Source organism: Acipenser ruthenus, chromosome 1 (genome assembly GCF_902713425.1).
Source record: "Acipenser ruthenus chromosome 1, fAciRut3.2 maternal haplotype, whole genome shotgun sequence".
NCBI lineage: Eukaryota > Metazoa > Chordata > Actinopteri > Acipenseriformes > Acipenseridae > Acipenser > Acipenser ruthenus.
The window spans coordinates 33,874,050-33,889,225 of NC_081189.1; the positions used below are offsets into that span (position 1 = coordinate 33,874,050).

A 15,176-nucleotide genomic window follows, 5' to 3' on the forward strand; every position below is an offset into this window, starting at 1 on the left:
TTCAGGCATCCAGAGTGAGGACGCCCCATCCCACCCAATGAATACATTGCTTTAGAATGGTTTGGTTTATGCTACTAAACCGACCCATTGTACATTAAGATTTATAAATGTACAATAAACTTGAGGTCAGTGTAGTAACCACAAGCTCATAACAGCAGTGCTCATGTAAATAAATTGATCCCCAGGCTTGGGAAACTGCGTTTATCAAGGTGGTTTTGTCCCAGGATATCAGTTAAAGTATGTATTCAAGGTATTGCTTAAACTTGCTGTTTGTTTCAGATTGCTGGGGACATTAAGACAGCGAAGCGTGAGCTGAAGAAAGCGAGGACAGTTTTGCAGATGGACGAGCTCAAATGTCGAAAACGGGTTCTAAGAAGATTAGGGTTTGCAACGTCATCTGATGTCATTGAGATGAAAGGGCGTGTTGGTTGTGAGATTAGCAGGTAACTATCATTTTGGGGTGGGGGAATATTGATAATATTTACTATTTTATAGACTTATTATATGAGTAATGAAATTAGAAAATGTGTTTGGAGGGGTAAGGGGGAACAAATTCATCTTTCAGTCACTTGTTCAATGTCTGTGACCCTGTGTACATTTTGTAGTGTAAATTGTTTTCCCTTGATTACTACTTTCCTAAAATTGTATGGAGATGATTGATTTGGGATCTTAGTTATCACTAGTTCAAAGGGAATTAAATCAAATGAACAGAAGTCCTTTGGGTCGCAATATCATGTTGCCAGAAATAAAGAGCAACAACAAATCTGGGTCCAAAAAGCAACAGCTGTGGTGGTGTTATTTTTTACTAAGTCCTTAAAGGTCTATGATAGGAGGCATTGTGACTCAAATGATTCATTGACTTCAAACACAGAATAGTAATCTCTGTTTTTTATGATGCTTGATTTTATAACTGAATAAATCTGTAGTGTAATAATAATGTAATAACACATACTTGTGGTCTCTCTTATATGGGTACTTTTAATTTGTCTGTTTAACGACACATTTTAATTATTTTCTACCTTAAATAACATCCAGTTTTGTACATTTTTGTCTTTCAGTGCTGATGAGCTTCTCCTCACCGAGATGATCTTCAATGGACTCTTCAATGATCTTACTTCAGAACAAGCCACGGCTTTGCTTAGCTGTTTTGTATTTCAGGAAAATGTAAGTTGCTCCTAATTTCTGTAGAAAATTGGCTGTTAAAGTATGCATTGATGACAATTATGTTTACATATACTTTATACCTGTAGATTGCCAATACAGCTGTAATATTGTGTAATTAGTCCAATTAGCAACCATTTGAGTTAGCTGTTATATAAAGTTAATATGGGAATGACAAAAACTAACCAAAAAAAGCACAAGCTGTGGCCATATCCCAGATTTAACAAATTATTATGGGCAAATGATGTAGTAATTGTAGCCATATTTGTGCTACTGATATAAACACTAAGGTCAATTTTCTCACCAGTAATTCAAAACTATCTAAAGTAGTTGTCTGTTCAGTATAGCTTCTGTTTTACCTCATTTCGGTCCATGTGAAATGTTTTGACTGTCCATTTCAGGTAAGTAAGGCTGTTTTGAAAGTAATTACTGACAATGTATGTTAGTCCACATATTGGTGCTTGACAATAATCTTAAATTATTACCTTTTGAAAAAAGAAAATAGACAATGCTGTATCATTTATTTTGGGGATGATGCTTAATGATGCATTTACCACTATTAAGTCTCGATTTAAAATAAAGTTCATATTGAAACAGTTTTCTTCAGTTCCCCACCTGTGGTAACCAGTTTTAATAGATTTTTAAAAATGCCAAGAGAATACATTTACTTAAGTTTTGTACAGTATATGAGACTGTGAAGGATTTCATTGTCCAAAGTAAATATTCAATAGTTCACACAGAGTGCTAAGCTATAAAGTTGGTGAAGAACTTAATTGGTTTCCTCAGCTGACCCAGTTGTCATAGGTAATCTTGAATGTGTGGATTATAGTCTCGGCTCAGCTGGCTGTGTGTCTAAAATGGCTTGCATAATGTTCTGATCATTTTTTGGAGTTTCGAAGCAGATGTGTTTGTGCAGCTGGAGGAGGAAGGCTTCTTTCCATAAGTGGTTAGCAGCATGGTGCAGTGTTGGTCCACACGAGACTTGTATTGAAACAGGATCATGTGAGGTTCAGGGTCCTAGGACTCAGTATGATTATGTATTCCCCTGAGGGGAGCTTGTATGTTTTTGTAAACCCACTGCTGCTGCTTCAACTGCTAGTCTCTCAAACCTTTTGAGATTCATATTTTCAGTTTCATGGAAACAGCCATATCTTCTTTCAGGCAGTATTACACACAATCTGTATTCTGTGATTCTCCATTACTGGTTCCAGTAAAAATGAGCTCAGTGCCACATTCCTTTAACTGTCAACACCATGTCACATACTGTAGTTTCCAATTAGAGCAATTTTCCCCCAGTCAGTGGCCTGAACACTGGCGAGGAGCAAGGAGTAAAATGGAAATATTTCAATGAAATACGTAAGAGGGTTAATGGTGTTTTAATGTTGGAATCAAGAGAGATCAGTCTTCTCCGGAAATAGCTTAAGCATTAGAGTTGCGAATGACAGAGGAGAAAATAAACTTAGGAATGCTGGCTGAAATTGAAATGGGTTGTAATAGCTGAGATTTGGTTTATAGAAGATGAGACAATATAACAAAAATAAGACATTAATGAAGTGGGTTTGTGAGTTCACATATTGTTCATAGTATTTATTAATTTAAAACAAATACTGAATCATACTAACTTCCAATTTTATTTTTGTAGAGAACCATAAAAAATAAGGATGATTACGAATTGTAGAATTACAATTGTAATTGCAGTTACAAAGTAATTGTAATTCAACCTTGGCACACCTGTGTAATTGTAATTGTACCACACAATTTATTGATTACAGTTCAGTTTCACATTTGTCATACAATCATTCTTGTATTTTAAACACTTAGTGAGCCCATTTGTTTAAAAAAAGTTATATATTATGTTTTCATATTTGTATCCGATTTATAAAGAGTAACGTTAATGTGTGTAGTTTGTTACTTTTTTAGTGTAATTTAATTGAATAAAATAGCATTGTGATTGCTATTTCCATATTGACACTGAATCAGATTTTAAAGGTGCAGCATTTGAGGCTACTGGATTCCTTAGATTTTGTCCAGCATGTGAAAGGTCTTACTCATAACCATGGCCACACTATAGAGTTCATAATTTCTCATGGTTTAGTTGTTCAAAAGATCCTAACTATTGACTTTACCATTTCTGATCATCTGGCCATTGTTTTTGAGGATTTTTTTACCATCAGCTACTAAAAGCCTGGAACGTACAATTAAAACTCGGGCGGTTAATTAAACAACTCTGGTTAAGTTTTGTGAGGCTTTTAACTCGCCTCTATCTACTGAGTCAGTATCACTGCATGAGTTGGTCAACACTTATAATGACTAGTATTTTTGATTTTGTAGCACCAGTTAAAATGCCATGGTTTAAGTTGCCACTCGAAAATAGAAATGTGAGGGATGTAAATTGGACCGTAGATGGAAAGATTCTAGACTGCATGTTCATTATTTGGTTTGGAAAAGTCATCAGGTGAAATATAGGAAGGCTCTGGCCAGTGCTAGATCTTCATACTATTCCAATTTAATTGAAAGAAATAAAAACAATCCTAGATTTCTTTTTGCTTCTATAGATAAACTAGTAAAATCAACCCCTAATACTTCTACCCTTACTTACTACCATTGGCTCCTCCCCATAGCTGTGATGACTTTTGAATGTTTTTTCAAAATAAAATTCTAGATACAGTACACCCTCTCTAACACCCTTCATTATAATGAACGAATTAAAACATGAGACTAACAGGTTCATGTAATTCTACTTGTATTCACAATCTCATTTCATTAACTTACACCAACGGTTTATCATTCATTGTGATTGTCCTTTCGCTATAACGACCCCCTCGATATAACGAACAAAAGGCTTGGACCCCAGAAAGCAAAACAGAAGATTAAGGTCATAATGATTAATTATATGTTACTAACTGTAAAAGTTCTGTTTGAATTAAGGTAATGTTTCTCTTTCAGGCCAGTGAAATGCCGAAACTGACCGAACAATTGGCAGGACCTCTTCGACAGATGCAGGTAAAACAGAACTTTGGAAATAACGTGTGTGTGTGTGTAAAATATCTATATATATATATATTTTTTTTTAATGAAGTATAGTTGGTAAAGCAGAAGTGTTTGCTTTAACTGTATGTATTGTGTGCATCTTGAAAGATGGAAACTTTTAAATAATATTGTGACATATTTACTAAAATACAAAAACTATTGCAAACAGCATATTTCCATGTGAATCTGAAAACACTTCAGCACTGGAACTAAAACCTGGAAACGTTGTTGTTTTGTTTTTATTATTATTATTTATTTATTAGCAGACGCCCTTATCCAGGACGACTTACAATTGTTACATATACAGTAAACTAATCAAGTCAATCAAACAAAATAGAAAGTTGTCTATCTTTGTATTTAAAACACACAATATAAAGTGTTTTGCTGTTCTAATTAACGTTCAAAACCCCATGTCTAAAACTTTTTTCAGGAATGTGCTAAGCGTATAGCCAAAGTATCAGCAGAAGCTAAACTCGAAATTGATGAAGAAATGTACCTCAATTCATTCCGTCCCCACTTGATGGATGTGGTCTACACATGGGCCAATGGATCCACATTTTCTCAGATCTGCAAAATGACAGATGTTTTTGAAGGTAATCACAGTTTCTGAAATGGGTTGGTGTATATTTACCCAGCTTAAGACTCCTGCAGTGAAGTTGGTGTAATGCAAGTTTCTGTACAGTTTTAACCCTTTTGTTGCTTTTAAAGTTGCTACCTGATGACCCATAATCCACTTCTGGGCAGTTCTGTGAAAAAGCATCCAAAGAGCTTTTGACTGATCTTTGATGGTTAGGAATTTTTAAAGTTGGTAATATTTAAGCTTGTGGCACTTTCTCTCTTCTCTCTCTCTTTCTCTCTTCTCTCTCTCTGTCTCTCTCTCTCTCTCTGTCTCTCTCTCTCTCTCTGTCTCTGTCTCTGTCTCTGTCTCTGTCTCTGTCTCTGTCTCTCTCTCTCTCTCTCTCTCTCTCTCTCTCTCTCTCTCTCTCTCTCTCTCTCTCTCTCTCTCTCTCTCTCTGTCTCTGTCTGTCTGTTTAGTTTAACACTCCAGGGTGTATATAATTCTGTAGATTATTCCGTAATACAACACAAGCCAAGCCATTAATCATTTTCTTGTAAATAGAAAAAAGGGGTGCACAGAGTTCATGAGACATGGGTCAAGGCAGTGCTATAATTGATATCAACAGTATAACCTCTCCATGATGTTTCAGAGATCACCTATCCTACAATAGGTCATGCAAGTCTTTGAATTGCACATGCTCTTAAGATTCTTAATGTTTTTCCTTTAGTGGTTCTCTGCAGTGTAATAGGTGATTAGCTTGTCGCCCATGAATGGTATCCAGGCATACCCTTTTTGAAAATCTCAAGAAACATTAAATGAATAGAAAAGGCAATTGACTGACTGAGCTGTAATACCTGGTGATGCTCTGTTGGGTTGACAAAATTGGGTAATATAATTGCATTACTTTACATATATCAAAAATCTAAATCCAACATGTTTTTTCTCCATTTGCTTTTGTTTTAATTTAAGACTGAAATAATAGTTTATAACTCTTTGCTGATTTAAAAAAAAAGCTAGATTCTAGCACTAGCTTTGTTGAGATTTCTGTCCTTGCTTTCCTGTTCCATTGTGCAGGAACTGTTTTTGATTTCTTTAGCTACCATCTGGGACTTGTCCTGATGCTTGCTGGCAAAGGAAAGGCAATTGCAGTGAGCAGATCATGTTACTGCGCTGCTAATCTAACTTCCAGGAACAGTGTGTGTGTTTTACTTAGTAGGCAGATAGTTCTCGTCAACATAGAAATGGTGTTAGAGTATTTGGACAGGAATCTGACATTTAGCTTGATCTGTTTACGCAGGTCAATGCTCTTTATTTATTTTAATTTTAATTTTATTTTTTGCTTTTACGCTGTGAGATTTTCATTTATTCTACAAAAGTTGACCTGAACAAATTAGGTTTTTTTGCATCCAGAGAAGGTTTTATAATTGATTTAGTTCTTACTTAGGTGATATTTACAGTCAGTAATAATTGCTGTAGTGTTCCCCAAAGTGATGGGATTACAGTAAACAGAAAAAGGATCTGACTCTCTAGTATTATACGCAATACCTTTTTCTATAGGGAGCAAAGCCTGTAGCCTTTAACCTTTTGTGCTACTTTCAGGAGTCTTAAAGTGATACAGTGCTGGTTTCTCAAGATTGTGTTTACCTATATCAAGTACGACAAGAGCCTTTATGTTTTGTGGTACTATTCCTGTAGCTGTAGGATTTACAACTTTGGACCAAAAAGTCTTTACTAAAATTGCATTAGTCATGGGTTTTATAAAGCATGTTGGCACTTTATAATACACTCCTATTTCGTGGTTCCTGGGGTCAGGGTTATACATTTTATAGGAAAAATCTCTGGAATGGCACCCAAGACGGCTGTGTGTAGTAAATAGCTGCACTACATTTGAGAAACACTGGACTAGATGAAATATATATATATATCAGATATATTTGTTTGTTTGTGATTTGATTGCATAAAAGATTCACAACTCCCAAGATTTATGGGGAATTTAGTTTGGATAAAAAATTAAAACAAATAATTTGAGCATATCGAACCAGCTATGAGGATGTCTGATTTAACAGGAAAGCCTTTCATCTTATAATTACATTTTAACTTAATGTGACTTGGCAAATTGTGTTTGAAAGAACAATTCTCAGGTATGTTCAGTTTCACATGGCACAAAATACTTGGCTTCAAGCACAATAAACATTGAGTAGTGCTGTAGTGCATTGATAGTTAGAGGCCTAATGATACCAGGGATCAGCTTTTTGGAACAGTATAATGCTATAATAAATTAATCGTGTGTATACTGCGAATTATAAACATTGAGGCAACAGTGGCAGTCAAGACCCTTTTGTATTGTGTGTAAATGGGTGCATTTATTTTCTGTCTAGTTGATGAAAGCAGTTGGTTAAATAAGTTAAAGTGCTGTTTTAATGGAAGTAAAACATTCAGTAGTTTAAAAAAATAAAATAAAAAAAAATACATATATAGAAAGGGAACTGAACTATATTAGGGATGCAAGTCCAGTTATGATGGGTTCAGTTTATCAGCTCTTTCAGAAGTTTGACGTCCAATTGGTTTTCAGTTTTTAAAACCGAAAAGATGTGTTTAAAACTATCCTCACGTTCCCACAGGTAGCATCATTCGTTGTATGAGGCGCTTGGAGGAGCTGCTGAGACAGATGTGTCAGGCTGCAAAGGCCATAGGAAACACTGAACTGGAAAACAAGTTTGCAGAAGGTACAGTGTTTTGTTTGTTATTGTTTCCAACCAAATTAATTACACTAGGCCTTATTTGAAACCACTGTGATCTGGTATTTCAGGTAGTTAAGGAAGTGGTGTTCACTTGATACAATTCTGATTCAGTTCTATTGCACACGTACTTTGCGGGGTGAAGTGGTTTTACTCAGGTTTCCTTTCCTACACAGTCTAATCATTTACAGAAGTAAAAAAAAAAAAAAAAATGATGTATGTCAAGATTGTTGTGGTGTTATAATGCAGAACTTAGCCGTTCTGATCAGTGAAAGTTTGATGTTTTTACAAGGAAAAGTTTAATATTTCATTAAATTAATTCTAAAAGGTATATTTTTTTTTCCTCCCAGGTATCACAAAGATCAAGAGAGACATTGTGTTTGCTGCCAGCCTTTATTTGTAGAGATGTTGCTTTTATCTGAAATCAAGAAGCTAGGGGGGGAAAGCATTTACATATTTATGGACTGTTTGGGTTTTCTTTTTTTGTTTGTTTTTTTAAATCAATGATACCAGAAAAAAGTTAGTTCAGAACTAGTTTATTTTATTTTTTTTTCAGTTAAGAAGCACAAAGCTCAAACAGACATTTGTACATAAAAAGCTTTTACCACAATTTTTAATAAACAAAAAAAAATGCATTTTGAATATTGTTTGGAACACTTTTCATAATGATTAGATATAAAAGGATATACAAGTGTCATTGCTAGTACATGTACATAATATCGGTATTGTGAGATACATGGAGATATACTATATACACAGTGGGCTTGGAAGTCACATAGCAGCAGCAGCAGTCCTGCCAAGGCAGTATTTTACATAGGTAATCAAACAGTCATAAATCAGACCATTCATTCTCTGGGCTCGAGACAAACCTTCTTAGAAAAACAAGAAGCAGGGTTACATTCACAGGGTGTCCACATCAGTCATTTCTTGCCTAGTGAGTACTACCGTAGTGATTTCCATTTGTGGGAGTTTCTTGTAAAGTTGTGTGGGTAATGTCCTCCTCTTTTTGGGGGAAGGCAGTAACGCGTGTCTTGAAGAAGTCAGATACAAAAACCACCTGGATGGGAGGGGGAAAACAGCATAAGCTGAAACATGTGGGGCAAGTCTATCATAAACAGCCACACATCAGGTTGACCAAGTTAGTACATATCCAAATCTGGTAGCCACTTCAGAATTGTAATTGGCTACTGGATCACAAAATAAACACCATCTCTACTAGGCTGGTAATGTAATTTATGGAATTTCTTAATTGCACTCCAATATGTATCTATCAAAAAGTCTACCCTAAGATAAACAGTAAAGTAGTACAGTTTTATACTAAAGTTTAATCATATGTAGACCAAAATATGTAAACTCTGCAGTAATTTTAATATATTTTTTTTTTAACTAAACAAAAAGAAAACACAATATTAAACAACCTTTTGCTTACTTGCACGCTACTTGCAATTGAACTAGACCTTCAGAATTATCAAACATTAGTTTTCCATAACGAGAATTTGAAGTCTATCTCACAGTTTGAGATATAAGCTATCGAAAAAGCGGCAGACTACTCTATCCCACCAATTTACATGTTAGTCCTACTGACAATTCTGTCAAGAGGAAGCCTGATCCTCTGTGTGGTACTTCTCATGTAGGTGTTTGAATGAAGTTAATAAACTACATCAGTACAGGTAAGCACCTCCATACACATGACGCACAGTGATGATTAATTACTTACAATCAGTGTTGCAACAATCGCTCCCTGGATCAGTCCGGTCAGCACATCACTCCAGTGGTGCTTGTAGTCAGAAACCCGAGAAAGGCCGACGTAGATGGATGCCGCAACCAGGAAGAACTGGATTGTGGGACGCAGTAGTCTAGCCCAGTCTTCCACAAGTCTTGCTTGAACATAAAGCTAAAAAGAGGGGAGGGGATAAAACACCCAAAAAGGTACCAAGTAATTATTTTAGCAGTTCATGAATAAAACCAATATAAATATATGTTAAACTCCTAATTCTACATATGTTGTTAATCTAGAACATTTGCAACAATTGAAAAACTCTCACAATAAACACAGAAATGTTTAATGTTTTACACTTTTGTATGCTTTAAGAAACTTGTGGATTATTGCCCAAAACTAACTTAAACTTAACTTTCTCACCACAGTCTAGAACTAGAACTCTTAATGGGTGACTCGCCCATAAACTTCTTTATTCAAGGCTTGGTAACCATATCATAGTCATCTTTGTGTCATGGCCTTCATTGTTGGGTGGGATGCTTCCACAATCCGTGGAGGGCTGTACATACAGTGCCATGAAAAAGTATTTGCCCCGTCTGATTTTCTGCATTTTTGCATATTTTTGACACAATGTTATCAGATCTTCAACCAAAACCTAATTAAACAAAAGGGACCCTGAGTGAACAAATAATACAAATTTGATACATATTTCATTTATTTATTAAAGAAAGTTATGCAACACCCAATGCCCCCGTGTGAAAAAGTAATCACCCCCTTAGACTCAATAACTGGTTACGCTTCCTGTAGTTATTGATTAGTCTCTCACAGCGCCGTGGAGGAATTTTGGCCCACTCCTCCATGCATGAACTGCTCGTTTCAGGTCCTGCCACAACATCTCAATGGGGTTTAGGTCTGGACTTTGACTAGGCCATTTCAAAACTTTAAATTTCTTGTTCAACCATTCTGATGTAGACTTGCTTGTATGTTTCACATCATTGTTATGCTGCATGACCCAGCTGCGCTTCAGCTTCAGCTCCAGCTCACGGATGGATGACCTGACATTCTCCGATACAGAGCATAATTCATGGTTCCTTCAATAATGGCAAGGCGTCCCCAAACTATGACACTACCACCACCATGCTTGACTGTTGGTATGAGTTTTTTACGTTGGAATTGGGGGGGGGGGGGGTGAATTGCTTGTTTTTTGTAACTAGTGTTGCAGGCTTTTTTTCTCTTGGCAAGCTGGACTATTTCACAAGTTTTATTTACGATGCAAGTTGATAATACACAACCAGATAGTTATTGTATAGGATACAGCAGATGGAGTCAAGCTGTTTTTCTGATTTGTCACATTTGCACTTTTACATGCACAGCCATCACAGCTGGAGAATTTGTTTTAAGTTGTTTGTTAGTGGGAGTCCATATTCGGAAATGCCAAGCAAATACAAAACAGCCCCAATGAAATGATTTATGTATTTTCAAACAAAACTATTAAACTGTTTATCATTATATTAGTTACAGAATTGGATGTTTCAAGCCCATCCAATACTCTTGCCAAAAGTACATTCTTAGAGCTACACTTACTTTACAGTAGGTAATTGTTTAACTCTGAAGCATGCTACTAAACTCCCTAACCAAATCTTTAGAATAAAAAATGCGTAACTAAACTTAAAAAAACAGCTGATATTAGTTTATATTACAATTCTATTAAAATACTATTTATACATATAAAAGCAGGGACTACTATAGACTTTTAAGAACATGTGTGAATACAATTTACAGAGGATGAAAGCATTTAAAATTGCTAAAAGAAATAAAGCAAATATATCTTCAAATACAATTAGCCCACCTAAACACATCAATGTCACACTCCATTTAATTCTTACATTATCTCCCAGTGGTCTTGATTGTATCTATACTCACATATATAACACATTTACTGAACTAAACATACAATATCCAACTGTGTCAGGTCATAGAATACAGTGCCTATAGTAAGTATTCACCCCCCCTTGGACGTTTTCAAATTTGTTGTGTTACAACCTGAAATCTTGATGCATTTAAATGGGATTGTTTTTTTTCCTTTGATTTACACAACCTACTCAACACTTTCAATGTAAAAATAAAAACCTGAAAAGTCTTCATTAGATAAGTATTCACCCCCTCTGCTATGACACTCCTAAATAATCTCAGGTGCAACCAATTGCCTTTGTAATTCACACATTAAAGTTAAATGGATTTCATCTGTTTGCAATAAAGGTGGTTCACATGATTTCAGATTAAATACACCTGTCTCTGTAAGATCCCACAGTTGGGTCGTGCATTTAATGCAAAGATACTACCATGAAGACCAAGGAGCTTTCAAAACAACTCTGGGATAAAGTTGTGGAAAGGAACAGATCAGGGGATGGGTATAAAAAGATTTCAAAGGCATTGAATATCCCTTGGAGCACAGTCAAGTCGATCGTTAAGAAGTGATAAACGGCACCACCCAGAATCTGCTTAGAGCAGGCAGTCCTCCCAAACTGAGCAGCCGGGTAAGAAGGGCATTGGTCAGACAAGCCAGCAAGAACCCAACGTCAACTCTAAAAGACTTACAGCGTTCCATGGCTGAGTTGGAAGAAAATGTCCATGTGTCAACAATAGCTCAGGTACTCCACAAATCTGGCCTGTATGGAAGAGTGGCAAGAAGGAAGCCATTTCTGAAAAAAGCCCATGTAAAATCCCGCTTGGAATTTGGAAAAAGGCATGTGGAAGATTGAAAAGATGTGGCAAAAGATTCTGTGGTCCGATGAAACAAAAATTGAACTATTTGGCATAAATGCAAAGCGTTATGTCTGGCGCAAACCCAGCACATCACCCAGGTGACACCCATCCCTACTGTGAAGCATGGTGGTGGCAGCATCATGCTATGGGGATGCTTTTCATGAGCAGGGACTGGGAAGCTTGTCAGGGTAAAGGGCAAAATGGATGGAGCAAAATATAGGCAAATCCTTGAGGAAAACCTGCTTCAGTCTGCATAAGACCTGAGACTGGGACGGAGACGGAGATTCACCTTTCAGCAGGACAATGACCCCAAGCACACAGCCAAAGCAACACTGGAGTGGCTTAAAAACAAGAAAGTGAATGTCCTAGAGTGGCCCAGTCAAAGCCCGGACTTGAATCCGATTGAGAATCTGTGGCAAGACTTGAAGATTGCTGTCCACCAACGATCCCCATCCAACTTGACAGAGCTTGAACAATTTTGCCAAGAAGAATGGGCGAATATTGCACAATCCAGATGTGCAAACCTGGTAGAGACTTACCCCAAAAGACTCACATCTGTAATTGCTGCCAAAGGTGGTTCTACCAAGTATTGACTCAGGGGTGAATACTAATCTAACCAAGACATTTCAGTTTTTTTATTTTTCATTAACTGTTGTTTCACAATAAAAATTCTCTTGCCTCTTCAAAGTGTTGAATAGGTTGTGTAAATCAAAGGAAATAAAATGCCATTTAAATGCATCAAGATTTCAGGTTGTAAGACAACAAACTGTGAAAACGTCCAAGGGAGGTGAATACTTACTATAGGCACTGTATATAGTTATAGTTAACACCTCTCCCTCCCCCGCACCCCCTCCTGCTCCAACCCCTACACCCATTACATCCCCTACTAACTCGCCCTCCCTCTCCACCTTCTTGCCCCTCTCAGACTCTGACCTCTCCTCCCTGCTCCAGGGTCACAAACCCACCACGTGTGCCTTGGACCCCCTCCCCACTCACCTCTTTCAAGCTGCTGCTCCTGCTCTACTCCCCTTCATCTCCTCCCTCCTCAACACCTCTCTACTTTCTGGCATCTTCCCCTCTGCCTTCAAAAAAGCCTCTATCACTCCCCTCCTCAAAAAACCTACCCTCGACCCCACCTCCCTCCAGAGCTACCGTCCTGTCTCCCTCCTACCCTTCCTCTCCAAAACCCTCGAGCGGACTGTACACCGCCAGCTCTCTGCTTTCCTGTCCAACCACTCTCTGCTTGACCCTCTCCAATCTGGCTTCCGCTCTGCTCACTCCACTGAAACCGCCCTTCTCTCTGTCACCAACTCACTTAAGTGTGCCCGAGCTGCCTCTCTCTCCTCTGTCCTAATTCTCCTCGACCTCTCTGCTGCCTTTGACACTGTTGATCACTCTATTCTACTATCATCTCTTGCTGACCTGGGGATCTCTGGCACTGCTCTGGCCTGGTTCTCCTCCTACCTCTCCAACCGCACTTACCAGGTAACCTGGCGTGGAGCAACCTCCACACCTCACCCTCTCTTGACTGGAGTCCCCCAAGGGTCAGTCTTGGGTCCTCTCCTGTTCTCTCTCTACACCCGCTCCCTGGGCCCCCTCATCGCATCCTATGGTTTCTCATACCATTTCTATGCTGATGATGCTCAGATTTTCCTCTCCTTCCCCACCTCTGACTCCACCATCTCCTCCCGTATCTCTACCTGTCTGTCTGCTATTTCCTCCTGGATGCACTCGCATCACCTCAAACTCAACCTCTCTAAATCTGACCTCCTTTTCTTTCCCTCCTCCTCCCCCTCCTCTGATCTCTCTATCTCTGTTCCTCTGGAATCTACCACACTCTCTCCCTCTTCCTCAGCTAAAAACCTTGGAGTCACCCTGGACCCCTGCCTCTCTTATTCCCAGCACATCTCCACTCTGGCACGCACTTGCAGATTCTTCCTGAGCAACATCCGAAGAATCCGACCCTTCCTCACCAACTATGCTACCCAGCTCCTGGTCCAGGCCCTGGTACTCTCCCGCCTAGACTACTGCAACTCCCTCCTGGCTGGCCTCCCTGCGTCCGCCACCCGTCCGCTCCAGCTCATCCAGAACTCTGCTGCTCGCCTGGTGTTCTCTCTACCTCGCTTCGCCCACGCTACTCCACTACTCCGCTCGCTCCACTGGCTCCCGATCACCGCTCGCATCCAGTTCAAGACTCTTGTACTAGCCTACAGATGCCTTGATCAGACTGCACCCAGCTACCTCCAGACCCTCATCTCTCCCTACACCCCCACTCGATCTCTCCGCTCCGCCTGCACTAGAAGACTGGCTCTACCTCCGCTACGCTCCCCTGCCTCCCGAGCCCGCTCCTTCTCCACCCTTGCTCCGCAGTGGTGGAACGACCTTCCTACAGATGTCAGGACTGCCCAGTCCCTGACCACATTCCGGCGCCTCCTTAAGACTCACCTCTTCAAACAGCACCTGTAGAACTCCTCTGTTGTATCCTGGGACACTATCACCCTTCATTTAAATATGCTTTATTTTGCTCTTATCTGCCCCCTATTTTACTGCATTTAATCCTGTACCTCAGAATATTGTAATCTCCCAAGTGTTTAATCTGTAGTATTTTGTACTTAATCATATCCTGATGTAACTATCACTACTTAATCATATCCTGATGTAACTTTCACTATTATCTGCTGTATTATTGAATTGTGGTTTGTCACACTTGAGAATTATTGTATTTCTTGTTCTATTGTATGACTTATATTGTAACACTTGAATGTATTTGTATTTGCTTGCGATTGTAAGTCGCCCTGGATAAGGGCGTCTGCTAAGAAATAAATAATAATAATAATTATTCAGCTGTGATGACTTATACAGTTTTTTTTATTGTAATGAGAGCTAGATTAATTGAATCTTGCTACGCTAAGTTAGAGACAAAGAACAAAAATGGAGATTGAAGCAGGGCTAGGCAACCAAAACTGAGCAGTTAAGCCAACTCTTGTTTTCTCTTGGAAGGGATGGAATGTACAGGGCTGTGGTTTTCTACACAGTCTCTTTCCAATCAGCCTCAAATGTGGCCTGAGGTTGTAGGACAACATGTTTGGTGTTGGCTCCTGATTTGTGCAACCTTGTCATCTTAAGCCAAACTGATACTCAGCCTGTTAGACAGTGGCATCCCAAAAACCAATAAACAAAAACCAACTCACACTACAAACCACTT

General features: G+C 38.5%; 2 protein-coding genes across 3 annotated transcripts in view; one reads left to right on the forward strand and one right to left on the reverse strand.

The window, feature by feature from the left end:
• LOC131737120 (exosome RNA helicase MTR4) overlaps positions 1-8,130 on the forward strand; it is a 53,236-nt gene extending 45,106 nt beyond the window's left edge. The window contains exons 22-27 of the mRNA XM_059024048.1: positions 280-443; positions 1,059-1,164; positions 4,108-4,164; positions 4,622-4,784; positions 7,372-7,476; positions 7,839-8,130. Of these exons, the coding sequence (XP_058880031.1) occupies positions 280-443; positions 1,059-1,164; positions 4,108-4,164; positions 4,622-4,784; positions 7,372-7,476; positions 7,839-7,891 (648 nt within the window). The 3' untranslated portion in view covers positions 7,892-8,130. The remainder of the gene's footprint in view (positions 1-279; positions 444-1,058; positions 1,165-4,107; positions 4,165-4,621; positions 4,785-7,371; positions 7,477-7,838) is intronic.
• LOC117421166 (phospholipid phosphatase 1) overlaps positions 8,008-15,176 on the reverse strand; it is a 47,593-nt gene continuing 40,424 nt past the window's right edge. For both annotated transcript variants that reach the window (XM_034035201.3, XM_034035202.3), the window contains exons 5-6: positions 9,206-9,382; positions 8,008-8,545 (exon numbers count right to left, since the gene is read on the reverse strand). In XM_034035201.3, coding sequence (XP_033891092.3) covers positions 8,420-8,545; positions 9,206-9,382 — 303 coding nt within the window. In that variant the 3' untranslated portion in view covers positions 8,008-8,419. The remainder of the gene's footprint in view (positions 8,546-9,205; positions 9,383-15,176) is intronic.